This window comes from Zonotrichia leucophrys, chromosome 2 (genome assembly GCF_028769735.1).
Source record: "Zonotrichia leucophrys gambelii isolate GWCS_2022_RI chromosome 2, RI_Zleu_2.0, whole genome shotgun sequence".
NCBI lineage: Eukaryota > Metazoa > Chordata > Aves > Passeriformes > Passerellidae > Zonotrichia > Zonotrichia leucophrys.
In genome coordinates, this window is record NC_088171.1 from 8,342,272 (window position 1) to 8,368,062 (window position 25,791).

Genomic DNA, 25,791 nt, shown 5'->3' on the forward strand with positions numbered 1-25,791 from the left:
AAAAATATTTGTAGTCACACATGTCCTGTGCCATACACATGTACAGTATTGCCATCTCCTTCCTCCTGGCCATGGTCAGAATATGACTGTGCCTCTGGCTGGAACCACTTATAGTTCAACGGATACAGGTTCATATGCTGTTTGCAGCTTGAATTTTGTCACCTTGAGAACAGGCTTCTGGCAGGATTTCAGAGTCCATGTTCCAAGGCTCTCATTTATTTTGAAAGTTCCATGGAGTCACTGTGTCCTGAAGCACTAGGAGTAATTTGGGAATGTTTCAAATGGCAGTGGTGCTTATTTGCATATGCTGGAAGGGCATAGGAGAGTGTTGTAGTGTGGTAATTCTGCTTGGCTACAAAAGTCATGTGAAATGCCAGTTCAAAACACAGAGAATCTAAATTAATCTTTTAGTACTTCAGGGTCTGGAGGTGATCCAAAACCATTTCATCATAATGCCTATAAAAAATGATGATAAGTTATTAAATATCCATTTCTGCAATCCAAAACAGCTAGGAATTCCAGATATTACTGGATTAAAATAATTTTACAGATTGATTTTTTATTTTAACTTAGCAACAGCAGTGGGTTTCATTTGTCGCTGACAGACTGGCTGGGCTCCAGTGGAGCCAATGATCTGTGTCAGTCAATGCTAACTGAGGATCTGGTGCCTTCTGCTCCAAACTGTGGAAGACTTGTCATCTGTTAAAGCTACACTGAGGTGTGTGGGATGCAGATGGCATTCATTTTCTTCTATTGGCTTTGTAATCGAAACATGCAAGACTGAAAGCTCTACCAAAGCAGGAAACATGCAAGGTTTAAATTCATGGGGAGCTGAGTGTTATGGGCTCAGCCTTTTCCTCACTCACTTTCAAACCCACCATTGGTGCCCAGCCTCTGAACGTTTGCCTGTGTGCACTTTGCAGATAATGGTGGGAGGAGATGGAACCAAAGAGAATGGCTTTAGGGCATTCATAAAAGAGCCTCCCAGAAATGCTGGGCAGGGGAATGTGCTGCACTGTGTGCAGGGTAAAAGGTTTGTCTCACAGTGCTGGGGAGTAGGCAGCAAAGATGTTCACTGTTGCTAAAATCATTGCTCCCTATTAGTAAAAGCATCAACAGAAGATGAAGAAAAACATAACATAGTTGTCTTTCATCACCACAACAGGCAGATGGTTTTATCCCTCTTCTTTCTGGTGGGGTTTTGCCGGAAAGCCCACGTACATGCCACGTCTCATTTGTAAAAACAGAGCAAGTTTTTATTCCTCGCACTCTGAAGTGCCACCTTTAGCACCTGAACAACTGAGTTTCTGTAGCCTGGGGCTCAGTCTCTGTGTCTGTCTGGAGCCTGGTTGTTATTCTGCATCACACCCAGGCCCAGGGTGGTCTGCAGCAGCAGAGAGGAGGGAGGCAAGGAGGGAGGAGAAGGGAAGGAAAGGAAATAAATAAAATATCCCCAAGCGAGAGTAACGCAGCTTGACTTCAGAGGTGAGAAGGATGCAGTCACATGCTTATTATTGTTTATCTGTGTTGTGATACTTCCTAAATTCAGTAGTGACTGAGGTTCCCTCTGTGCCAAGCAGGGTATCAAAAATGATTCCTGCCCATGAAAAACCTCCATCCTATGTTTAGGGTAGGGGAGGATTCAGGCAGGAGGATTGTGATGAGACAGTAATGCAGTATCAATCAGCAGAATAACCAGGAGTCTCAGTGAACCTCCTGCTGTAGCCACTGCAATTCATTTAGTTTACTGCCATTATCATTGCAATTAGTGTTTCATTTTTGCAACATAAGGTTAATAATCTAATAACTGTATGGGTTACCCACTCCTCAGCTCATTTGTAGTACTATTCAGCAGGTATAATTTGCTGCAATTTTGTATTATAAAGAACTAATTAACAACAAGATTATTTTTCCACTGAACTTCACAGGAGTTTTTTTGTCTTGGACAAAATTTTATTTTTATTCTGTGCCATGTTCTGGACTTGATAAACTGAGTTGTTGACAACAACAGTCACTCACATTTCATCAGGCAGAAGTCCTAATTCAGAGCCAGGTGGCATGAGTGAGAGGTATAATACACATTTTTCAATTAACAGTGCTAACAAGCTTGTTAGAAGAATTTTTCTTTCCTGTGTTTATAAGTGTAATATTTAAGGTCAAAAATTAGAAATAAATCAAAAATAAGCAAGAAACAGATCTTGCAAGAGTAGTGAGTATGGAAACTACAAAATTACTATTAATTATTATAATTAAAAATTATAAATCCTCATTGTGCCACCTCTGAGGCCAACAAAACATCTTGTGCCTGCTTTTATTTCATACCATTAATTTCTTGGATTTTCTTTTGTCTTTTGCTTCAGATTTACACCAGTTTAACTGAGTTCAGATCTCAGTCTACATGGCCCAGTGTCACCTGCTTCTGCATGGAATCTCTAAATCCAGCCTCTTTATCTGGAATGTATCTATTTCATATAGCATTTCATATAACGTACCTGGGATTTATTGTTATTGCACAAACGTGGCATCTCTGTGTTGAAAAAGACTAAGAGGCCAACCATGACTATCTCACTGCTAATACTTCAAAGATTTTGGTCCAGGATGTATTAGTTTTATTAAATAATACCTATGCTTCACAAGTGATGTCTATATTGTCCTTCAGCCATACAGACACGGTTATTAAAAAAAGAAAAAAGAAGTGCTTGATGAGTTGTTTTAAGAAGCCATTATATTATTGTAATATGACCACTGTGCTGGCAGGCTTTTGGCAGGTTTCAAATAAACATGCCAGGAATAATTTTGTTGACAGCATCTTGGGCTGGAGCACATCCAGCCTTCATCCATAACGTGTCAACACAGTGATTCTTTCACAGGCAGGAAAATATGTCACCTTGGATCTGTGTTTTAGAGTCTTAAAATACCATAGATGTCTAGATTAATGGCTCCAAAATCAACTTCACAGGTGGCTAGTAAGGTTTTTCAATCACAAATGAATATGTAAGTGATAGCATTTGCAGGTTTTAATATGCAGCATCAATGAAGTGTGCTTATGTAAAAACCTGTGGAAACATCTGGTTCGATTTCCAAATCCAAAATCAATTTAGTTTTCATGTAATAGGAAGAAGGAGGTGAAAAACAAGCAGCAGAGGAAAAGAAGGAGCAAAACAGGCTGAAGGGCTTTAGCTGGTTTGCAGAGGTCAGGAGGATGTGTTAGTGCTTCCTGTGAGGCAAAGAGGAGGTAGTTCCTACTGATGAGTGACTTCAATGTTTTCTTTCACGCTCTTTTCATCAGAGCAGAAACCACATGTGCTCGGTTTATTCCCCTTTGTGTCATATGCTCAGATTTCAGTATGAAACCCAAATTTGGTATCTTTAGGATTAACACAAAGGCATCTGCTTGCTGGTCAGTTTAGATCTCATGTTTATCTGCAAGCTGGGTCTTTCAGGACCAGGCAAACTCCAGCTCTGAGTTCTGTGCTGGAAATGCACCCTTTGAGCTGCCTCTTCAAAAACATCATTTATGTGCTTGAATCTGTACCTGCCCAGGGCTGAATTGAAGAGTTTTCTGGCTTCAGTCCCAAGTGCAGAGGCTCCCCTGAGGAATCCCAGTGAAGGGTGAGGGTTTGCTGCCAAGGCCAGGGGGTATCACAGGCTGGTGGGCCTGTAATCCCCTGGAGGTAAAACAGGGTCACAGTGACATAGCAACATCCCTTTGGAATTAACAGAAATACAGACAGGAATAATCTGAGGTGGCCATCATGAATATGGTGTGACGTGTCTGCAGTTTTGCTGTAAGTGATTCCATCTAAAGAGACTTCAAATGACTGAGAACAAAAGAGCAGCTTTCCAAACCTGTGCTGAATAAAGCTGTTTGTCTTTCTTTGAAAAGTCATTTATCTCTCCTTGCTTTTTACCAGGGGAAATTTCCTGACAGAATTTTGAAAAGAAATTGAACATGTTCTTTCCTATTTCTTTGCAGTGTATTAAACCCCAATATTTTGCTTATGAGTAGTTTTCGTCCTCTTGGTACTCTAGAAATTCAGTCTTTTTTTTTGTTGAGATTTTGTTAAATATTGATTGAATGCCTGGAGAATTAATGGGATTGACTTGATAATGAATTCAGTGCAAGTACAGCTGCCCTGAACACTCAAGTGTGTGTGTGTATTTCTATCACACTGGGACTCATGCATGGGAAAATCGCACTTCATGCAAGGTGTTATTAAGCTCTTGAACCACATCTGGGTTTGTAGATGTTATTCAAGTCCATGAGGTAATTTTTTCTTCATTTTTAAAACTTCTGACCATTTGTGGTGACAGTGTTAGATTATTTTCAGGACTGTGACTGTTGCCATCAGTTCTGTAACGCTGTCATTGTTTTACCTCTGTCCCAAGACACTCTGAGGGCTCAGTTGGATTTCTCACCTGCTTCTCCACAGTTCTCCCATTTCTCTCTAGACCACCCATGTACTTTGATGTGAAAGAAAGAATATTTCTGCCACTATCTGAGAAACCCTGCACTATTTCCCTGGCTTATTTATAAATTTCCTTCCCTTGGAAAGCCACAGACTTTTATGCCTTTTGTGCCTCTTGTGCCTTTTTGCATCACCTGAAAATTGGAGATCATAGCAGTTTCCTAAAAATGGCATTAGAAGACTAAATTGATTAACATTTGTATTCATATTTAGTGTAAAGAATCTGTAGGAATGGAAGTATTTCTTCTGCTTGCTTGATGCCAAAATTGCAGTTCTCAAAGCTCCTGACCTACTTTTCAAATTTTTCTCTAGTAACAACAGTAACTACAAACTTGTTCCTTCTAATTATTTTTCATTTCAAATACTAAGACATGTACAAACAAGGGGAAGACAAGGAAAGGAGGCTGTTCTCACCTCTACCCCTCTTCTCCAGAAGGAAGAGAAGCCTCGTGTCGTTTCCTGAATTAGAATAGATGATGGAGTGCATCAGGTGTTTAATGCCTCAAACTTGGCTTTCCATTGCAGATTTATAGCTTTTGTAGTGGCTAGGTCCCCAAACATATAGAAAGTGATTATAGGCATTATTTTTTTTCTGTAAAATTAATTCTAGGGAAAGGTAAAAATAAATATTTCCCAGTATCTTCTGAAAACAAAACTGTGAGGTTTGCCTGACTTCTCTCTTCCAGTGTTGTTGCTGTGTATAAGAAGCAGAAGTAATGCAAACTCTGAATAACAGAAGAGCTGAGTCTACTAGAAAGCTTTTTGTTTTCATAAAAAATTTAAAATGGAAAGAAAATAGTCTTTTAAAGAAGTACCAGCAGCTCTGTTTTAGACACACCATCCCTCATAATAAAGGAAATGAGGCAAAAAAAATGAAATAGATGAGTTTCACAAGGAGGAGGAGCATCCAGAGTTCTTCTGGCTGTGACCAGATCCCTTGAGTGAATTCAGCCTCCCAGAACAGCTGAGTGCACTAATATTTCATACAGCTCCTGTGGGTGCTTCAATGCATGCATGAAACCACATATAGTGCAAAATGCTAAGAGGAATCCAGCAAAACACATGAAAGTGGAATAAATTTTTAAGATCTTGAGAATGTGAACACAGCACTTCATAAAAACCTCAGTCCTGAGAGCAGGGCTGCTGTGTACATCAGAGGCAGAACATATGGTGCAACCACAGTGCAGTCAGAGCTAATCACTGAGTGGTGATGGAGCTTTTATTCTGAAGTTTTAAGGATGTGATTAAACTTAATGTATATGCTAGACAAGAAGCTTGTCTTCAATTCCTCAGACCTACCAACCTAGGAGTGCACGCAGTATGCCCTGAGGAGATGTCATGTTTTCTGGGAAGGCAGGAAAGTTCACCAGGGGGATATCCTTATTGATTTTTATCTCTATGCATGCCCCTGTGAATTATTTATCTTCCTGTATGCTTCTCTGACATCTTATTATGAAAGTCTCTTGAAGGTTACTGTAAAGCTCCTCATTCCCAGACTTAATGAGGGCTGGTAGGAAATCGGCGTTGATGAGTGAGTTTGGATGAGTGCTGGAATGGGGGCTGGTGTCCGTGTGCCAGGAGGTAATGGGGAGTGTGGGTTCCACTGTGAGCCACCTGTGGGTGCATTGCATTTATTTGCTGTATAATTATTTGGGATGAATTCAATTAATGGCACCATGAATTATAACAGCCTGAACTGTGTTTGGCTCGAGGGCGTCACCCACTGTGGTCACAGGGTGTAGTTCTGCAGACATTGCTGTCTGGATTCTGTGCTTGTTTCCTTGTCGAAGTGCCCTTTTCTAAATGTTCATCTTCTTTTGATGTTTCTAGGAGCTGGTGGGGAGTAATCCTCCTCAAAGAAACTGGAAAGGAATTGCAATTGCCTTACTTGTTATTCTCGTTATCTGCTCGCTGATTGTCACCTCTGTCATACTCCTGACACCAGGTATTTATAACCTTTAACTCACTTCCACTCTGGTTTTCTTCTGTAATTTTACACTTCCAAGAGTAAAGGGATTGCAAACTAACTGCAAAGTCTACATCAAAGGAATTCTCCTTCCTTCCTCACTTTATCTCAGTGTGATGCTGAGTTCAAGGCTATTCTTAGGGAGATTGTTTTAGAGTTTGACATTTCAGTTCAGAAATCAGGGATGCTGACCTGAGGGCACAACCCTGGAACTTGATTGCCTTAACATGGGTGGGTAATGTCATTTTAGATGTGCAGGTAGGAGAGGAACCCACAAGGGGCAGTCAGTGAGGGCACAGGAACTCCTGAAATTCATGTCCACATGGAGCAGTAGTTGCCTCTTGATTGTCATATCTTCGACCATTGGAAATGGCATTGGGTGCCTTGGCACCTAAATCCCATCCCATTCAGTTGCATTGATTTTTAGTTCAGACCAGAGTGTTTACAAAGCAATTTCAGATAATGATATACCAGATTGTACTTATCCACAGCAAATAATTAGTAACTTCCCAATAAGGAATTCTTTTAGTTAATCCCTTTACCAAGTTCCAGCAAAGTTCTGTGTGTGTAACCTCTGTAAATTACTTCTCTTACAGTAGCTGCTGACAATGTAGGCTTGAATTTTAATGTGGTGTCATTATGATTATTGATTACTATGCATTTATACAGCTCTGAAAATTTCCATGCCTACTTAGGGAGTAGAAATAAAGCGCTTTTGCAGCACTGACAAGATTGTGAACTGAATATGAAAAGACAAACAAAATGAGAGACAAGACACAGAAAAAAGAATTCAGTGTCAGAAGGGGTGAGGAGCTACAAAACCCAGGGGGAGGCAAAGGTCCCTTGCTTAGGGATGTAGAGGAGAAGAACAGGGACTCCTTCTTGGATGAGTGCATGTGAGTGGTAGGAGAGAGAGCACAGAGCTGAGGAGCAGAATGGAGGCAAGAGAAATGAAACCTCAGAAGTGGAAGAGCACAGGGTAGGGAAGTGGAAAAATGAGACAGAAATTGTGGGGCAAAATATTTCCAGCTCATTACATGCAAAATACATTCAGTCCAGCAGGCCTAGGCCATCTTCCCTGACAAAATTCTCATCCCACAGTCCTGCTGTGTGAGGAACTGGAGAGAGGGACAAACCAAGAAATACAGGAGTGCATTGAGTTAATTTGAAAATGAGTGAAGAAATCACTTGCATTGTTTTTTCAGTTATTTATTGTCATGCCAAATTCAGTTTATTTTGTGTTATCCTGAAGTTTTCAACGCAAATTTAAGTTCCATGTGGTCATACCAGTGTAATTATGTAATTAAATTAATTAAGGTAAAACTTCATTAAAGATCATTTATTGAATTCATTTTGCTGTTGCTCAGATTCAACATCTTTGGACAGTGCAGTTCATCCTTGAGATATTTTGGAGTGTGGTGTGTGGACTACACTCACATCAGGCACAATTTATTAGGTATGCACATGTTGCCTGCAGTTTTACAGAAGCACAGACTTTTCAAAGATGTACAGGAAAGCCTTGATTACACAGTCCATACGCTGAGCCTCAACAAGTCCTCTTGAAGCTAAAGCACTGCCTGGGTGGGACTATGGGTGTCACTCCCACCAAAATCCTTAAATCTACTGGCTTCCCTTAATCAGCAATATGGGAATCCCTTGATCCATCCCTGTCATGATATGAAATCAGGTTTGATGAGCATGACTCTGCCCTCATGAGGCTTTGCTGGCTGAATTCTGAATTCTATTTTAGGTGTTTTTCAATACCTCCCAGAATAATCATCTCCATAACTTTTCCAGGCACTGAAATGTCATTAACAGGCCTATAGCTTCCAGGGACCTCCTTCTTCTTCTCCTTCTTGAAATATTCACATTCAGTTATAAATAAAATTCATAAGTGTATTTTTTAATATATTTTTTATATGCATGGACAAAGACATTCTCCCTTTGGGGTGTGTGTGCACACATGCATACATATAAATCACAGTTTTTATAATGTACCCAGCAACACCTCCAGATATTGAGAGGGTCTCTGTGCTTAAAACTTAGGAATATGCAAAGTAATTTTCTTTGCTGGAATTTCCATTCATGTTTTTTGAGATTTCTGATTACCTGATGTGCTGGTAAGCTGGGCTTGGGTTATTTTTTCCCCTGTTGATGTTTCAGAATTGTGTCTTGTATGCACTCACAAAAACTCTGAGCTCAGTACTGCTCCTGTTTTTGTTATGGATCCAAAGTGGTGGAAGTTCACATTTAATTACACTATAATTTTATCTATATAAAAGGTGGAAGTTTACATTTAATTACACTATAGAACAACACACATACACCATTGCCTGGGCTGAACTTCTCCAATTTCATGGTGTGTGAGTCCTGCCATTTCACCCACCTTTGAAAAATGTTAAACCATTTATACAAATGATGACAGTGCTGTCCTGAGGCTTTCCTAACTGACAGCTCCTCACTTGTCACAGCATGTGGCACCCGTGCAGGTCCCATTCCATTGTTCGTGTATTTATATAAAGATGTAGAACATGTATAACTTTCCAGAAGTCTGACCATGCACACACACACAGAGAAAAGCTGAAAAAAAGACCCAGCCCTACAGAAATTTTGAGTAAAATAGGACCTTCCCAAATTCCATTAGACATTGTGCTTAGGAAGAGGCTGATTTCTCATACATCTGTTCCTGATATTTAAAGCTTTCTGGAGATATATATCACATTTGCTCCTTTCAAATCTGACCTTTTAACTGAAAAAAAAATTACACCCTAATCCATATTAAAATTTTTGAAAAATCCATAAGAACTATTTCTCAGAAGTGTTACTGAGCTAGTCATTGCATAGCATTAATTCACAACATTCTGTCTGACAGTCAAAGGCATTACCTAGAAGGCTTTTTAGCTCTTGTGATACTCAAGGCAAGGAACTATCCTTTGACCAGCTGTGCAGGAGAGCAATTTGTTAACCATAGTTATATATAAATGTGTATTTTACACCAGTACAAACAGGTGGGATTTTTCAGAGGGGAGAAAGTCTGCCTGTTTGCCTTGTCTGGTGTGGCAGTAGCTCTCTAGCCACAGAGAGAAATGCACAACTTTCCCAAGCATCATCCTCGGAAAGGTTGTGAGAAGACCAGAGAAAAGAATCATAAACAATTCTTATCTTCACTTGCTGCACCTGTTGTTGTGAACATGTGGAATGTGTTATGGAGATTTGTTTACCAAAGGGGGGTTTCTTAATTAGCCAGTGGTGATGGTGTTTGGATTGAAGGACCAATTGGGTGCACCTGTATCATGACTGTCAGTAAGGGTGATGAGTTTCTTAATAAGTATAATGTAATAAAGTGATGGATCAGCCTTCTGGAATGATGGAGTCAATGCTAATTATTACCCAGCTGGGGGCCTGCAAAGACATCTGGCCACTGCCTTTTGGGTACAGAGAGGTCATCTAGGGGAAAAGAGGGCTTGGGTCTGCCCAGGGATCAAGCAGGTATCATGATGGTGGGGATGGAGCTCCTGGTGTGCTGGCACAGAGAGATGGAGGCACTGTCCCTCTCATGCAATGCACAACAGCCCAGAAGGTGTGTGAGGAGAGCATCCAACACCAGCCTGTGGCTGAGCACCGGGGTGATGGAAAGAAAGGCGGGCACCCAAAGGCAGCTGCAGCCTTCTGACCTATCCAGCAGCCTCTGAGTGTGGCTGGAGTTGAGAAAAAAGCTTGAAAGAGAAGAAAAAACAGGCAGTGAGGTCAGCTCCTTGCTCCTTTTTGTTGGAGTTTTCTGGATTTGTGGAAGATCTTTGTTCTGGAGAGTCACAGGATGTCATTTCAGCCCAGGCTTGTTTGGGTGCAAGGAGGAAGAGCAGGCAGATGAACACAGACACAGTGCTCCTGTCAGCCTCTAACATTGAATCCAAACCAATATAGACACGGTTTCTGCTTGGTTCTCTCAGCATGTAGCTGTGGAGTTTGGATGCTGGGTTTGTGACTTGGCACTCAGATCCCAAGTCCCTGTGCCACTTGCAGGGCTGCCATCTGGATTTGCTGGGCTGGGAGATGTGAATGTAAAACAAAAACAGTGCCACATGCTTAGTCCTGTCCTTCCATAAGCCCAAAGAGGCCTCCAGGTCCCTGCAGCTGGGTGTGGACAGCACAGCCTCTCCACCAGCTGGTTGAGACACCCTGAGGCACACTTAGAATCTGCTGCTCAGGACAGAGTGGGGTGCCTGAGATCCCACAATTGCATTTCTTCCTCCATAAATGTCTCCATTAGGGCCAGAGGAATGGAGCAGATGTTCTTAATAAGCCTTCTGACCTACCTGTCTGTTAGAGGAGAGGCCAGTAAATATCTTTTATTTTTCTATTACTGGAATTTATTGATGGATTTATTATTTAGTTTATTTGTGTTCTCCCCAGCTCTGTGGCTGAGATGAATGTAGCCCATGGTCCAGCAGAGGACCTCTTGCAGCTCTTCCAGCCCAAGCAGGGGACAGGGACAGAATTTCACCTCATTCCTCAGAAATGTTCCTAAAGTGCACAGTCCAGGTGCTGGCTCTCTCTGTTCCTGCTGTCCCTCACAAGGAGCTGAGTGCTCTGGAGGAACAGAGCTGGTGCGGCTCCCAAACTGATCCCCATCCTGCACAAAAAGGAGGAATAGGAAGGGCTTCCCACCCTGCTTCTTCCCAAATCTCCAGCACAGAGGTTTGATTGTGCCTGTCCTTCTGCCCTCATATGCTCCTCCAGAGGGCATTTGGGAAGCATCTCCTGGACAGGCACAAACCTAAAACTCTGTGTGGGCTCCTGCCCCACCTGACCTCCCTGGGTATCCACTTCTGGGGACTCTCATCACAGTGAAATTAATTGAAACGATTTCCTGGGTTCCTTGTCACCTATATTTTCCATTTTAATAAATAAAATGATGCAGAACAACTTGGCATGACGCTGTCACACAGAGGGATTTGGCTGAGGACTTGTGTGAATGGGTTCTGGAATTTGGAAGCCACAGCGAACAGTGTGGTTGAAGTCTCAGCCAGACTAAGGAAAAATATGAACACTGAAGAATATAATTTAATTTGCTAAATGTGAAAGTTTGTTCTGAAACACCTTTTAGTGGAACAAAACACTGTTCACAGGTATTTTTATGTCATCTCCGGGGCTTCAATTTAGTATGGCTAAGAAGACTGGTTTTTTTCCACAAATAAGTGCCTTCAGGGTCTGCTTCCACTTTTCTAATCATAAATGTTCCGTGTAAGTTTAGCACTAAACAATATTAAAGATATCTAAGGCTGCCAATAAACCTCAGGCATGAGGATACTGTCATGAGGAAAGATGCTGAAGCACATTCCTGCTGTGGAAATATTCAGAATGTGGCCTCCTCCTTTCTTTAAAAGAGCAAATGTATTTACAGCTGACTGAAAGGTTTCCATGAAAATATTATTTCAGCAAAACATTGAATGTTGACAACAAATTATTCATAGAGGGTGACTGCTTGTCAAAACAAAAAATATTACAGTTGATGGGAGAAAAGGAAAGAGGAAACATATTAATCAAAATTGTTGGGCTTTCAAATTTGTTGGCTTTCTCTAAAACTTTCAGTTTTGATATTTCCATGTCTACAAATGAAACTGTATATTCTTTCACTAAAAATTAAAATCAGTGTGGGCAAGCTATGCTACACCTAAAGATTAAGGGTTATGTCTCATAGACTTTTCAAAAATATTTCTGAAACCAAATGTCTGATTCCCATGGAATATCTTTTGTGAATTCCTGAAGGCATCTGCATGAGCCCTTACAAATTTAAACCTTTCCAGTTATGGTTTTATGTTAAAAAATTTAAGGACATAAAAATACAAACTGTAATAAATGGGCCATTTTTAATGCTTTTTTAATTGTAGCTCATAATTTCAGAAATATTTTAGGGTTTAGCCATTAAATAGTAGGCATTATGTATCACTATGACACCTGTAGGTGTTTGCATGACTTAGGTTCTTTTTTGATCATGTTATAGCTGAAAATGTGTGTTTTGGACAATTTCTTGGTCTTTTTGTAGCTGTTGAGACCAGGCATACACAGCAAGGAGGGTTCTGTTAATGAGCCATTAGGTGCCCCTTTAATATCACTGACAGTGGAAAGGGATTTGTGTGTGACCAAAGCTTAATGTGGACTGTTTCCAAATGAGCTATGTCACTATTCACAGTTTCTGTGCTTTCAGATGCATTTCAAACCTGAATTAATGGTAGTTTATTTCTGAATGTTTTCCAGTGGAAGATAACAGCTTGTCTCAGAAGAAGAAGATAACAGTGGAAGATCTCTTCAGTGATGATTTTAAGATTCATGACCCAGAGGCTAAATGGATAACTGGTGAGTTTTGAGCACTTTGTAGCATCTTTGCTTTGCTTCCTTGCTCCCTAACCATTGTTTTTCTTTTATGTATTTCATAATTCCTACAGTTCTTTATGTTGCTCCTGAAATGACAGGATCAAGAACTGGTTGGGGTTGGAAGGGACCTCTGGAGATCATCTTGTCCAACTCCCAGCCCTAGCAGTGAGAGCTGTTTGCTCAGAATCATGTCCTCAAATTCCACTTTTCAACCTTCAAATTCTTAATCCAGTTTTCCTCCTGTTAAACATGCAAACACCACAGTTCTAACTTTTTATCTAGGGCTTCCCAGTAAGTTCATAGATAAGCATGGAAAACAGCAGCCTTTTTCTCCAAGACCATCCAAAACTCAGTAATTGATGTGACACATGGTTGGAAGAAGTGATTGGAGCACCATCAGTGATTATTTTACCATAAACAAAACTGGAGGTTTATATTCCCTCAACAAATATGCTTTTTTCCTGGCAGGGAGGAGAAGCAATGCTAAGCAAGAGGCAAACAGTGCTCCAGCAGCAGCTGGGCTGGGGCTTGCACACAAGCCATGTGCTCTTTTTATCCTCTGCTGCCTTACATTTTCCAGTCAGGGGAAAACCAAATAATGCTTGAATTAATGCATGTTGGATTTGCTGGAGTGGATCTACTTTGGGGGATGTAGATTCCAGCTCTCCCTGGAAATTGCTGCAGTCAGAACAAGCTTTGTTGAGAATAAAATAATTTGTGCTGTGCTGCTCATGTGATTTCCAGTCCAGGCCTTATTATCATGGAAGTTATTAGCTTTTCTTTTGAATTTAATGGGGAACTGGATCAAATCCTTCCTCTGTTTAGCTTTCCTTGTCTGCTGCACCCATTGGGAACAATTTTAATACCTGCAATGAAAAGAGAGAGTGTTAAAGGGTAGTGCTGAATGAACACATTCCCCAGCTGCAGGTTCTGCCACCCGCTCAAGCACAGGGAAAGCTGTTGCAGACAATAAACACCTTCACAAACACACCTGCAGAGTGCAGGAGCTCTTTCCCAGGCTGAGTTCTCCATGGGAATGGAGCTCCCCACAGCCACTTTCTGGGAATGGTGATAATGGAAATGTGAGCTGCTCTGCAGTTCAGGGGTTTTTGTCCGGAATCCTTTTCCTTTTATCACAGATATCCTGATGGCCCTAATGAAGGAAAAGGTGTTTTATGAGACTGCTATTTTCTTTATTTGCTAGAGTATAGCAAATAGACCATAGTGGAGGGAATGATAATGAATTAACTAAACTTTTGCAAGAACAGAGAATGAAGTATTGCCATAGAGCTGGTATAATATCCCCCCACTGATGAGCATCACTTTTTGTGGACATCAGGCTTGTTTTTCCACAACTGCAGTCTGCTGTGAAAAATCAGCATTTCCTTTGCTTTTTCAATTATGGTCAAATACTAAAGACATATAAACTTTTATGAAGATTAAGATTCTGATTTTGAGTGTTTTAAAATCCACCTCTGCCTTCTCATGTACCCTTAATTACTCCAGTGATGTCTTGCTTCTGAAATTACTAAAATATTGTTTCTGTAAGAGACAAAATAGACTAAAGACATATTGTGAAAATATACACAGAAATTTTAAAATTACTTACTCCATTCTTTTGATTACTTACTCCATTCTTTGAATAAACACAGACACTGTTTTTAGTACATCTAAAGAAATTTTATTAAGACTTACAGATTTACCCAAGGGTGACTTTGCATTTTAGGGCAAGATGCTCATCTACAATGTCACTCATCCAAGGACCCAGAGCCATTTCACAACATTAATTGCTTTTTTGCATTATAGTTGGATTTTTCATAGCTTTCTTTAGCTGGCTATGTGGTGAAATTGTGATTAAGATGAAAGACCAGTAGCCAGATTCCTAAGCACATGTTATTATTGGCCTCTTGTTTTTCAGTATGCAAATGAAAGACTCCAAAAATGCCAAAGCCAAACTAATTAACTTAGTGTAACAAGATTGCTGGAATGCCCCAGCAAAAGAAAAAAAAAAAGCATATTTGAAAATAGCATATTAAAATTGGATGACTGCTTACAAACCTAACTGATGCTTTGTGGAGATCAACACAGTTAAAATGGAAGTATATAAATATAAAATAAATGGGTAGCTGTTGTGTGTCCTTCTTCCCCTTCCTCTCCTGTTAATCATACAGGAAAATATCACAGCCATTCAGAGCTCTGCAAAATTCAGTCCTCCTGGCTCATCAAAGCTCTGTTTCCTTCCTTTCCCTTTACATCATTGCAGAAGAGAGGAGCTTGGAGGTCAGAGATGAAGAATGTTGCATGTTTAGGAGTGTTTGAATCATCTGAGGGATTTGCTCCCAAAATAATTCAGTCACTAAAATATCTGTGTGCTTCCCAGTAAGCAAGGGGCTGATTCAAACACTGAATGAGGAAGATCTTTCCTTTAACTAGATTAAGTCTTAGAGCAAGTATTTCAATAAATAAAATATTTATATTCAGGGTCACGCTTTAAAATATGCTGAAAGTTCCACAAAATTGATGTGTTGAGCTCATGTTTTAGTGTTCTCTTGATTCTCAGCAGGCATGTGGAAAAATAACATATTTCTAATCAATAGCTTTGTGTCATTCTATTCTATTGATTTTAAAGGACCTAGGACAAAAGAAAAGAACCAGTCTCAAAGCTGACATAAATACACTTTCAGTGTAAATATTACAGGCTTTGTCTCAGCTTCCAATCACAACTTTTGGCTCATTTGTGGATATATTTGCATTTTTTTTAATTGAAATTCCAATTAAATTTACTTGCACAAAGTGAGGAATGACAAAGTTGTAAAATTTTGTAAATTTGAACATTTTACAATTTTTGTGATGCCACTGTAATTTCAAATTTCGGTTTGAATTTCCCTGCACTTCTTTTAGGGAGAGGAAATAATACTTTGTTTAATTAGCATCTGTCTTCTACTGTCCTGACCTCTGTTGTCTTTGGCTCTGTTCAGAGTGATCCAGAGTGGAGCGGTGTATTCATAGAGCACATAGTGACGGGCCAAGGGGGAATGGCTTCAAACTGACTGAGAGAAGGTTTAGACAAGATATTGAGAATAAATTCTTTACTGGGAGGCTGGTGAGGCCCTGGCACAGGTTGCCCAGAGAAGCTGTGGATGCCCCATCCCTGGAAGTGTCCAAGGCCAGGCTGGATGGGGCTTGGAGCAACCTGGGATAGTGGAAGGTGTCCCTGCCCATGGCAGGGGACTGGAACTGGATGATCTTTAGATCTCTTCTAACCTGGGCTATTCTGTGATTCTGTGACTAGAATGGAGTGCTCCACAGTTTATTTCTAGATCCACTTCCAGGGACTGCTATTGGTCAGTTTTTCCCTGCAGTGTGAGTAAAAGCTGACTTTACTGTGAAGGTTTCATTTTTCAGGACAGCGCAGCATTTGTGTTATACTACAGTAGGTGTAAAGCAGAGAAGTACAGGAAATTTGGGGTTCTTTTGGTGATTAATTGGCATCCCCCTATCCAGCAGTCCATCTGAGCTGTGTTCCTGTTCCAGTCCCATTCATCCCACCCCTCCTGCACTGTTCTCATCCCTCCATGTCTCACATACTGCACTGAACTTCCCTTTCCTGCACAACTACAATTTTATTGTCCATACACTTAACAAGCATATGAGCTCCAATCAGTGGCTTTTTTCATACTGTGTATCTTAAATGTAGTATTTGACCATTTCCTTGTTTTCATATCCCCTCCAGAGCCTGTCAGGAATGTCCTGTGCCAGCCTTCCTTCAGCCCTCTCCCAGCTGACAGGTGGTCTGCTCGTTATTCTGGTCCCTAATTGTTCAGCAGTTCTGCTCATGAGCACCACATTACCTTGTAATTAGGCTTTGCAATTATTGGGCTTTTCCTGTAATTTCTCTCACACAGCAGTTTAACTCAGGTTTCTGAAAAGCTCAATGGGATGGTGCAGTGTTCCTGTGATGTTCAACAAAAACCAGGATAAAGAAATTTGTTGTAATTTTGCACTGAAGAGCAGCTTAATTGTCTGATTTCTTCTATAAACAATAATTCATAGTCACTATTTAGACCTGACCTGAGAAGGCAGTTGAAGTTGAGTGGTGCATTCTGGTTTTGTGGCTCTTTTGAGCTGCAGTGGTTCCTGCCAGCTGTGAGTCTGATCCTGGGAGCGCTCCTGCCTCATGGGGAGGGAGCATCATGTAAAAGAAACCAGTGGAGACTGAACTGTGTGTGCCACTTGTGGAGACTTATGCTAATCTTCTACCTTTGTACTTAAATGGCAAATAGATTTTTTCCCACTTTGAAAGTACTTGGATGCTGTTTTAGTTAGAAAAACAGCAGAGCAGCCTTTAATATCCTGACAGAATTGCAATGGATTGGGTGCAACATGTCAGTCTTTGCTCTTTAGAGAACGTTTTTCCATCCTGGCTGTAGGCATCTTGCAAGACACTCTATCTAGCAGTGGCTCTTGTCAGGATTTTGGGCTGTAGGTAAGTGACTGGAGGTTTCAATTAGGAGAGCATTTTCCTTGGCCAGACCTGGGGAGGCAATCCTTGCAGAGTGGTTGTAGCCAAATGGGAAGAATAAAAGTTAAAATTAGGACAGCACAATATATTCAGTCGGGAAGGAGCACCGAGGTACAGGACAGCAAATAACATGTTTAGGGTCACAGGAACTTAAAAAATGTGAAAATCAAGCCCTTCTCTCTAAGGTTCCTGCACACTCACTTCACCTGTAATATTGGAAAAATAATATTTATTCTTATGAGTAGAGGAATAATGAGCGAATTAGCAAGAGGCTTCAAATGACATTTTCAGAAATGTCTCAGTTATTTGGAAGCCTGCCACTCAGTGAGAGCCAGGAGCATGGTGTGCCCAGCTTGTCTCTGAGAATGGCAGCTGGGCTTTTATCTCAAAAGCCCCTTTGAAAAACACACTAATAACTAATATCTAAATATAACAAAGTAATTATTTTATCTGTAATACTGAAGCACATATGTTCTGTTGCATGTTTCTCTAATAACATCATAGAATTTCTGGGCTCTTTTAAAGCCTAATATTGAATTTAATGACCTAGAACTAATAGGTTTTATTTACCATGCTGAAAAAACCACAGTGTAGTGACTGAGGTAATTTATTTCAGTTTACCTTTAGTAATAATGCTCAGATCAACAATACTTAAATAGCCCAAATGCCCTCAAGCCTCTTTTCTGCAGTGTAAATCCATTGCACTGTATTGATAAAAGCACTGATGCATTTCAAACGATCCAGATTCTGTGGAGTAAATGAATTATTTATAGGTTGCTTTGCATAGATATTAAGAACTTTGTAAGTGCTAATATTTTTCACTATGAAAAAGGTTTTGTGCTACGGTGCAGTTTTGACAGCTCTTTAGACTTAAATTGCCCTCTTAGAAGCTACAGCATTGTTGACTGGAGTGCAGGTTTGTCTGGGCTGCTTCTCCACGGGCCAGAAAGATTCATGGAATCATTAAGGTTGGAAAAGACCTTTGTGTCCAACCATCAACCCAGCACTGCCAATTCCACCACTAAACCATGTCCCTAAGCTCCACCTTGACATGGGGTTTGAGCATCTCCAAGGATGGTGATTCCACCACTTCCCTGAGCAGCCAGTTCCAGTGTTTGACCAGTGAAGAAATTTTTCCTAATGTGCAGTCTAAATCTGGTATGACTCAAAGTAATTTCCTCTTGTATTATCACTTGTTACTTGGGAGAAGATGCCAACTCCCACTTTACTACAACCTTTTGTCAGGTAGCTGCAGAGAGCAATTGACAGCTTGCATTGGCCATCCAAACTGTAAAGGCAGCAGGAGCCTTTCTCTTGGCAATGCTGGGTTGTCAGCAGGAAAGGAAAACTCTTTTTTCTGTTTGGCATCCAAGGGACAAAGCTGCCTTCCTTGGGCACTGCACGTTGCAGTCTTGTGCACATTTGGACTTGTGTTAGGAAGGTGAATTTCCTGTGCAGGCATCCTTGAGCCCCAATGCCATCCCAACTCCTGTCTTGTTAAATGAGTTTAAGGTAGAAAATGCTCACAGGTGATTTTGTTAGTGTAAATCTGGTGAAGGCATAAAGAAAACTGGGTTACTCTATCAGAATATTTGCCCACATTTTAAATTAGAAATATTAGCTGGTTCATTTTAATGTGTTTTAAATGTGTGTTTAAAAGACTGAAATGAATGGGTTTACTGGTCTTAATGGTTCAAAGAAAATTTTCTCCACTCTCAGTTCAAACCTCATATCCAAGCTCATGGTAGCTACTTTCTGCAGTATTTTTATGTGTGTTTTGACTTTTATAATGTTTTTAAATATTTTCTGAAACACAAAGCAAGATACCTGGTGCACAGCACATTGGATTGTGGTGTCTAAGGCTTACTGAACTTCCAAGCCCCATTACAAAAAACCCCACAGCCTATAAGGATGACTATGCTGAGAGTAAAGACACCCTCACTAAAGGAAAATGCGTGTGGGCCAGAAGAAAACACAGAGGAAGGACTAAGAAAGACCTTTTTGTCTAACATAGCATGGTTTTGCTGGGGATGGCCTTCAGAAACCCTCTGTTATGATTCATAAAGATGTGGTTGTTTGTTAAAAGAAAGTTTTGGATAGTGTTAGTGCCAGTGGAAGTGTCTATGCACTTCAGAGCTGGTTGATCACTATCCTTATTATAAATGCCTTCATGAAGTAACATGGAGTAGGTAAGAGATCTTGCTCTGTCATGACTGCCACATTGAGGAAGAAGTGAGGAACGTGTTAAACCATTTGAACAATCATTTTAATTTTAGATCCCCTCCTGGATCATCTTTTTTGAGATTTCTGTGGATTTTTGATCTGAGAGCACTGGAGAGAATTTGTCCCACTCCTGCCTTTCAGCCTCTGGGCAGCTACCCGAGTTCAGCAGTGACAGTAACCTGTTCACTAAAGACAGCAAACTTGGGAATTAATGGAATTTTAAGAGACTATAATAGGCCATGGGGGAGAGCATTCCTGCCATGTAGCTGTTTTGTTCATTATTGCTAGAGAGAATGAAATGGGAAATCAATTTGGCTCTTGCAAAAATTAATACAGCCTGCAGGAGCAAGCTGGGGAGGAGTGTGGTGCCAAGGATTGGGCAGTGCCTCAGTGCACTCTTCTCTGTAGTGCTGGAGTGCTGGTGGGACACATGTGCTGCTTTTTGACTGAGAAAATAATTCTTTGGTGTTTACGGCAGCTTCTGACTTTAGAAGGAGAAATGTGTTGCATTAAGTCATGTTTGGGAAAAACATCACACCCTGGAAAAACAGAAGTAACACAGTAATGGTCAAATAGGGGTGTTTTTGAGTAGTTTTATGCCTTGAGGACACCAAGATTTCCATAAGAGCCTAACCTTATATTTAGAAGCCTCCATAGGTAACCTAATTTCCTGCTGGACTCTAATCATTCTCCTGCTCATCATGATTGCTGTTGAGCTTCTGAGTCAAATGTCCTCCTGAGGTATCAACATATGACTTTAGATAGAGAACATGTAAAACCCACATGCATTAAAAAGTGGCCTCAGGCATTCAGTGCCATAGCTTTCTATATGTTCTGTCTCTGCATCTTGCCAGGATGAGTGAGGAGTCAGGGACAGGGACAGGGCTGTGGCATGAAGGTCCCCTGGGAGAACAGAGGCAAGGAATGAGTGACGAGGAGGGTATGGGCAATGTGGTGATGCACAGTAACTCAGGGGAGAAGCCCAGGCAAGCAGGAATGATTTTGGGGGTGTCACAGGTGGAGCAGGAGCCTGGAGTTGTGTGAAGAGTGAAAATGAGTCTGGAAGTCAGTACTGCTGAGAAGTGGCTTAGTGGCCTATGAAGAAGAGCTGGAAAATACGTTCAGCTGCTGTGGCAGTATCAAAGAGAGCGTTTAATGAATCAAAGGTAACTGGAAGAGGCAGGAGAATTCTTTGGACTTTGTTTCTTCTTGTCTAGGTTCTGTTAACACCTACTGCCCATAACTGCCTAATTCTCTTCCCACGAATTTTTTAGAAACCAAAGAGGAAAAATAAACTTCCCCCTAACAGCCAACATCCCACTCTCACATGTTGGACCAGCAGGCTTTTGTAGACTTTCTATAGCCATTAACAAAAACAGATTCCCCATTTCCATTTCAAGCCCTACTTCACTAAAATTAGTGCTTTTCCTCAAAGTAGCTCAGAAGCCAGGCAATGCCTCCTGTCGTGACTGTGTCTGCCAGCAAGAAGCAGCTTCAGGGAATGATTTGAAGTTGTAAAAGATGTGTGAAAACTAGAACAATTTGGGCTCCTTTGTGTGTTAAATTTCTCTGTATATTTGAGATAGAAGTCCCTGGGAATTATGTTGAAGCTGCCCTCTTTGCTCCTCCCCATCAGCTGTGTGTTGCTCTAAGGTGCACTGCAGCATTTCTAGGCTCATTTCCTGGTGGTGAATCCAAAGCTGATAAATTCAGTGCTGGGTCCTTTTACCTGCCAGCCAGGCAGGTACTGCAATGACACTGGATTCACAGTGGGGAGCCTTTTGATTAAAAATAAAAAAACAAAAAAAGGAGAACAGCAGGGATGGAAGTGGGAAGGAAACGCTGCCACAGGGAGCATTAGCATCTGTGGGGAACTTTGAAGAACGTGGCTCACTACAGAGATGTCACTGAACCACAGACATAGAACCACATGCACAGTCCTGCCTGTGTGCTGAACAGTTTAAATCCAGTCAGGAAAAGGATCAGGGTTTTTTTTCATCCTGTTCAAAGTGGCTTGAGATCAAAACCCTGCTGCTCTCAGAGCCAAAGGAAAGGCACTGGTTTTTCAGGAGTTTAACTGGGAGAGGGATTAGGTGTTCTCTCAGTGGGTGTTAGTTATAAAATCCATGTGAATAGATACAAGAAGAGTGTGACACCAAGATGCCCTTCCCCAGCTGACACCTGTGAACCAGGTAAGGGTGAGCTCCCAGCTGTCCCCAGCCCTTGGGGAAGGGGACACTGCAGGGACAAAAATTGTCTGTTACAAGCCTTAAAAAGGCCATAATTGCATTCCTGCTGGTTGACTTTGTACTAAAATAAAGTTGCTGGGTTTTTTTTTCCTTTGACTTTTCAGAGGAATGTAACACAGGCAAGAGGAGGGAGAGAAGAGCTGTGCTCTATTCCTGGGTGATGAGGCAAGCTGGGCAAAGCAGAGGGTGGTGGCCTCCCTTCCCCAGGAGCTTGGCAGTGTTTCACCATGAGGAGGATTGCTTCTGGAGAGAGGAAGAAATTTTATTTTGTTTGGATCCAGCACTGCTTAGAAGATGTGGGTAAATAGAAAGGAGACTCTGTTTTGAAGAGTAGGAAAAGAAGGTCAAGAAAGAGGGTTTGCATGGACTTGCTGAAGGTTTTCCTAACAGTCAGGCTGATTTCAGGATGGAAACATTTTATGAAAGAGGTACTTAAATGTGACGGTGTTCACAGGGGTCCGAGGATGAGGGTAGAGACGAGGATCTGACTCCATGTTTCAGAAGGCTTGATTTATTATTTTATGATACACACTATATTAAAACTATACTAAAAGAATAGGAGAAAGGATTTCATGAGAAGGCTAGCTAAGAATAGAAAAAGCAAGCATGAATAACAAAAGCTTGTGTTTTGGACAGAGAGTCCAAGCCAGCTGACTGTGATTGGCCATTAATTAGAAACAACCACATGAGACCAATCACAGATGCACCTGTTGCATTCCACAGCAGCAGATAATCATTGTTTACATTTTGTTCCTGAGGCCTCACAGCTTCTCAGGAGGAAAAATCCTAAGAAAAGGATTTTTCAGAAAATATCATGGCTACAACTTAAGAGATAAGCACCCAGAAAAGCACAGATGGAACAAATGAGGTGCATAATTGTGGAATATGCAGAGCAAAAAGCACATTCAAGTGAGGACTGCAAAGGGGTGATGGAGAAAGGAGAACTCTTTGGGGTGTTCAGGCCTCTTGTTAAGCCATTGATCCAAATTACAACACACTGCTGGTACCTTCAGTAGTGATCTCCAGAAATGTTTCTCTTTTGACAGAGTCCATCCCTCGGAACCTTTTGTTCTCTAGGATGCAATTTGCTTACTTTTTAAAACTTTTTTTTTTTATATTTTCTGTTTTTCACGCTGCCCTTCCCGATTTTGATTGCTTCTTGCAGATTTTTACTTGGTGCAAAGAACATTTTCCTGACTCAGTAGCTTTCCCAGAGCTTGCTCCACTGCTCTTGGACACTTGTTGATCACGCAATGCTTACCAAGTATTAATTAGAGCAGTGTGTATTCTACTTGTTCCTATTAATGAACATTAAATAAATATATGCTGAGATACCATAATTAAATAATTTGAAGACAGGAAATACTGTATTTCTGGTGATTAAACTTCATATCAAGTCTTGTAACTGAAAATTTAGCAGGCAAAGATTTACTTATCTAAGAAAAAGTCCCCAGTGATCTCGGATCTCCTGACTGGATTAAGATGTTCAATGTAGGGAAAGCACTTTTTTTAACAAGAAATAGTCCCAGACTTATATAATTCATTAAAAGAAATGTATAATGAGATAATTATCATTGATCAAGGGAATGTAATTATACTTTAAAACCTCACATCAGTGGAAATTCAATTAAGAGCACAGGAGACCAAAGGTTTGCCCAGCCCAAAATCCTGTTTCCATGGGAGGCAAGATGTGTGTGCACAAAAATAAGTAAGAGGGAAATGAACCTCACTCACTTTTTAGCTTAGAATCCTCATTTCCTCTTGTATATTTTCTGTTTACCAAAACAAAATATTTTCTGTTTGCCAAAAACAGTTTTCTCTTCTAAGACACTTTCCAAGCACCCTCCAGAGCCTCTTGCATGCAACATTTCTCTCATTAACGAGTTTCACTGACCTAAGACTTGTTGCAAGAGGAAGAGGAGCTTGTTTCTATTTGCTTTGCTTGGTCAGTCTTAGATCAGGACTTTGGAAAAATGTTTTCCATCTCAAATGTGTAATTTTGGAGAGGATGGGGTGGGAACTACACACAAGGGTTGCACAGAAGTGTCTGGGTTAACTTCTCAAAATGTTCAAATTATTTTAAGTTTCATGACACTTGAAGACAAATGTATGCATGCAGTATAATTTGTTTGGCCTTAAAGAAAAGCCAGATGATTTTGCTGTGTGTTAAAATCTTTAGGTTCCTGTACCAAATCATGCCACACAAAGTAATAATGAAGTCATAAAATAGTGTGATCCAGGTCCCCAGCAGGGTTTCATAGTTTCATGTGAAATCTGCACTGGGTCTGCTGGGTATGTTTTCCTTTTGCTTCTTGACAAAGTCCCAGCCTCTGGGGAAGGCAGCACACAAAAATACTCTACTTTGATTTAAAAAATAAATGTAATAAATAAAAACATTTTTAGTACTCAGAGATATTATCATAATTATTTCTAAATGGTCCTTCAAATGTTAAACTTATCTGGAGGTAAATGGAGACAAATTTGTTTAATAGCATTTGAAAAGATGATTTTAAAATATCAGGTTCTTTTGAAGCCTTGTACCTGTCTTCCAATGCTTAGGTTTCATAATAATTGACAAAATTTGGGTAATCATCCTCAAAGCATTTTAGCTTTCAAGGGAATGCAAAATGGAAAGGGTGAAAAAAATTTTGTGTAAACAAAATCTAGTAAGAAGGCAGTGTTGAAACCAAGAAAAGTTGAAAAATCATCAGTTTAGAAGCATTTCCTCCATAATGGGCAAACGTCTGGATCTATTGGATAAATTGTTATTATATTGACATGCACTTGACTCTATAAAAATTGACTCCACAACGAATGGTGGTGAATACACAGTTCAGAGAGATTGTGGTCTTATTAACAGTGCAGTTATGTTCCATGTGGTCATGTATGCAGAGTAAACCATTCCAGGGTCTGGCTGGAAGTCTTGGCCTTGCCAAGTAACACGGTGCCTTCAGGCAGGCTGAAAAGAACCATCAAAACTTGAACAAACATCTGAAATCCACCAATTCGCCCCAGACAGCATCCAGAATTTTTTTCCAATACTCTAATATGTTACCAAGCTAATAAACACTTATTCTGTGCTCAGCAGTCAATTTTCCCATTTCCTGGTGGCCAGGAGCCCGTGGCCAGGCCTGCTCCTACAGCTGGCTCTGGATGCTCAGCCCCTGGCAGCACCAGCAGGGAGGGGAGCCAGGGGGCTGGGCTGGCCCATTGCCCCTCAGAGGGGTTAATGCACATTTGCTGGGCCATGGGCAGCAGTTTCCACTGTCTGCTGCTGCCTCAGCTGATGGACTGACTCATTTTTACAAGACAAATTGCTTGGAATACTCATGCATAAGCCAAGATGCTTATTAATAATGTGCAGGTATCTTTTCCTTCCTTGTTCTTCTTTCCGGGGGAGCAGACTGTGAGCAGTGACATAAAAAAATATCTTGAAACGCTTGTTTAAAACATGCCCAAGAGAATATATGTGTGTATGTATGTATATATATATATATGTGTATGTATATGTATATATGTATATATATGCCAAAGAATACATATATATATGCACATATATGCATGTATATACAAAGCAACTATGTATATATAAATATATTTATATGTATATACATATATATATATGTACACACACACACATATATTATATATATATATATATATGTATGTATTCTCCAGGTATTCCATATTTTCCTTCTTCCAGGTGTCACTTTCAGGGGCAGCATTTGTAAGAGTTTGCTGTTACCTTTTACCTTGAAGCTGATATCAAATACAGCAGCAGCCATAAGATGTGGCCTCAAACCAAATTAACCTTTAACATAAAAGCATGTTATTTATGTATTTTTATATATTATTTATGTATGTGTATATATATATATGTTTGTGTGTGTGTATGTATATATATGCCCATGAATACATATATACATCTATATGTATATATGTATATATATACAAAGCAAATATTGCACATACATATATATGCATTTA

General features: G+C 40.4%; 1 protein-coding gene across 5 annotated transcripts in view; it reads left to right on the forward strand.

Annotated features, from left to right (window-relative positions):
• Positions 1–25,791, forward strand: part of DPP6 (dipeptidyl peptidase like 6) — a 571,605-nt gene that overhangs the window by 387,032 nt on the left and 158,782 nt on the right. For all 5 annotated transcript variants that reach the window (XM_064703886.1, XM_064703887.1, XM_064703884.1 and 2 more), the window contains exons 2-3: positions 6,300–6,414; positions 12,694–12,792. In XM_064703886.1, coding sequence (XP_064559956.1) covers positions 6,300–6,414; positions 12,694–12,792 — 214 coding nt within the window. The remainder of the gene's footprint in view (positions 1–6,299; positions 6,415–12,693; positions 12,793–25,791) is intronic.